We start from the raw sequence: 2,179 nt of genomic DNA on the forward strand, positions 1-2,179 counted from the left end.
ACCCTCCACACTACCTATCCACCACACCCCCACATCATCACTACCTTGCACTGCCGTACAGCACAGCATATCACACTCACAGCACCGTACCGTACCGTACAGTACAGCACCTTGCAGCGCCGTACAATGCGCACCTACTCCATGGCCCAGAACGCCAGCCCGCCGGCCTTGTCAGCAGTGACCAGAGCGCACAGGTCGGAGCTGAAGGCCGCCGCCACAGCCGCCTCGCGGTGTGCGCACAGCCCGCCCGGGCCGCCGCGCAGCTGAGGGTGTGAGCGGGCAGGTAGGTGAGGGGTAGGTGTGTGTGTGGGGTGTGTGTGTGCGTAGGTGTGTGGGTGTAGGTGACGGGGGAGTGTGTGTGTGGGTGGGTGAGGGGGAGTGTGGGTAGGGGAGGGGGGAGGGAGACACGCGAGCAACAGGTAGGCGAGCGCGATCGGGCACAGCAGCAACAGCAACAGCAGCAGGCGTGGTGCCGTACTATCCTCATCACACAGGCACAGACGGGCAAATATGTGTGAGCAAGTTAGCGACAGCGGTGGTCGGCTGCAAGTAGGCCACCATGCGGCGGCCATTGCTACAGAACGCTGCCTCCACATGCCCGCCCCCCGAAGCAGCACCTTCCCCGCACTAAGCAATACACACGCACACGCACAAAAGGGGCCCCACGCTTGACTCCCACACACGCACCTGCTTGGGCGCCCCGCCGCCGCCGCCGCCACCCGCCGCCGCCGCCCGCAGGTCCCACACCCACACAGCGCCGTCCGCCGCGCCCGCCGCCAGCAGCCGCCCATCCGGCGACACACCCAGACGGCAGCGGGGCTTGCCACTGCCGCCCGTGGTGCCCAGCTGGAGGCGGGAGGGGACGTGTGTGTGTGTATGTATGTGGAATTACATTTGCTTGATTAGTGAAGGAAGGGTTACATTTGTATGATTAGTTGAGGGAGTGGTAGGGGGCGGGTGCGTTCGAAAGTACGGTAATGAAGGAGAAGAGAAATTGTAGCCAGGCACATTTGGGGGGTGGCGGGGACATAAAGGCTGGCAGGGCAAGGGAGAGGTTGGTGTTGAGTAGGCAAGCGAGGCAGCAGCGCCGGCCGCTAGCAGCTGATGAGGGAGGGAGGCAATCAATGCAGCCAAACCCAAGCGTGCATACATTTCCGAAGTACGGTACAACACCCGCCGTACAACCCCTGCCGCACAACACCTGCCGTACATGAAAAGCCACGCACATGCTCGCACCTGGAAGGCCGGGTGCCGCGCCAGGCGCACAGTGGCGCCGCCCCGGAAGTCCCACACCCGCAGTGCGCCGTCACGCCCCGCAATGACCAGACCAGAGTAGGGCCCAGTGCCCGCGGCGCCGGCGGCCGCCGCCAGCGCCACCACCGCCTGCGGACTGTCCCGGGTCTGTCGTGTGTGTGTGGGCAGGGTCGGATGTGTTGGTGTAGGGTTTGCGGGTTTAGGGGGCGACGGGGACGGGGACGGATGCATGGGTGGCGACAGCGCGAGGGCCGAGGGTATGGCTTGTAGCGGGCATCTGGGCGAAATATCATGTTGGTGACGAGCGGCAATGGCCTCTGCCTGTGCTCCGCTCGTTTCCGTTGGTTCTGGTAACTACAACTCCCCCTCCGGCCGGCAAACTTCATGGCGGATCCGTTTCGCATCGGTTGGAAAGCACGTGTCTAAGCAGCCCTGTCTCCGCCCCCCTGTCTCCGCCCCCCTGTCTCCGCCCCGCACCTCCATGAGGGGTGCCGCCGCGCCGGCCTTGCATTGCCGCACGTCCCACAGCAATACGCTGCCGTCCAGGTGGCCTGTGTGTGTGTGTGTGTGTGTGTGTGTGTGTGTGTGTTTGTGGCAGGAGGCGAGGAGGGGGCGGCGTTGCAATCGTACACCAGTGGAAGGAGCATAATAATGGCTGGATGTGTGCAGCCAATTACCGGTGCAATCCACGAAGTTCGCAAGCCTCATGTCCACGGCTGACTAGCTCCGGGCGTGGACAGCTGCACTCCAGGTGAGCACCGCAAGCCCGACGCCCATGCTCGTATTATTATTGATTTGATGTAATACGTGATAGCGGTTTATGCTCCTTGAGTCAGCTCGACCGCGGAAAGCGAAGAAGTTGACATTGGCGAGCTAACTGACTTACGCTGAAAGGCAAATCGCCATATTGAACTATACACACTAC

The 2,179-nt window shown here is 62.7% G+C and overlaps 1 protein-coding gene across 1 annotated transcript in view; it reads right to left on the reverse strand.

Moving 5' to 3' along the window:
* Window positions 1-1,782, reverse strand: part of CHLRE_05g243455v5 (uncharacterized protein) — a 5,217-nt gene extending 3,435 nt beyond the window's left edge. Inside the window, exons 1-4 of the mRNA XM_043062456.1 lie at window positions 1,732-1,782; window positions 1,237-1,401; window positions 688-846; window positions 81-263 (exon numbers count right to left, since the gene is read on the reverse strand). Of these exons, the coding sequence (XP_042924698.1) occupies window positions 135-263; window positions 688-846; window positions 1,237-1,401; window positions 1,732-1,737 (459 nt within the window). The 5' untranslated portion in view covers window positions 1,738-1,782 and the 3' untranslated portion in view covers window positions 81-134. The remainder of the gene's footprint in view (window positions 1-80; window positions 264-687; window positions 847-1,236; window positions 1,402-1,731) is intronic.
* Between the last annotated feature and the right edge of the window lie 397 nt (window positions 1,783-2,179).

Source organism: Chlamydomonas reinhardtii, chromosome 5, assembly GCF_000002595.2.
Source record: "Chlamydomonas reinhardtii strain CC-503 cw92 mt+ chromosome 5, whole genome shotgun sequence".
Taxonomy (NCBI): Eukaryota; Viridiplantae; Chlorophyta; class Chlorophyceae; order Chlamydomonadales; family Chlamydomonadaceae; genus Chlamydomonas; species Chlamydomonas reinhardtii.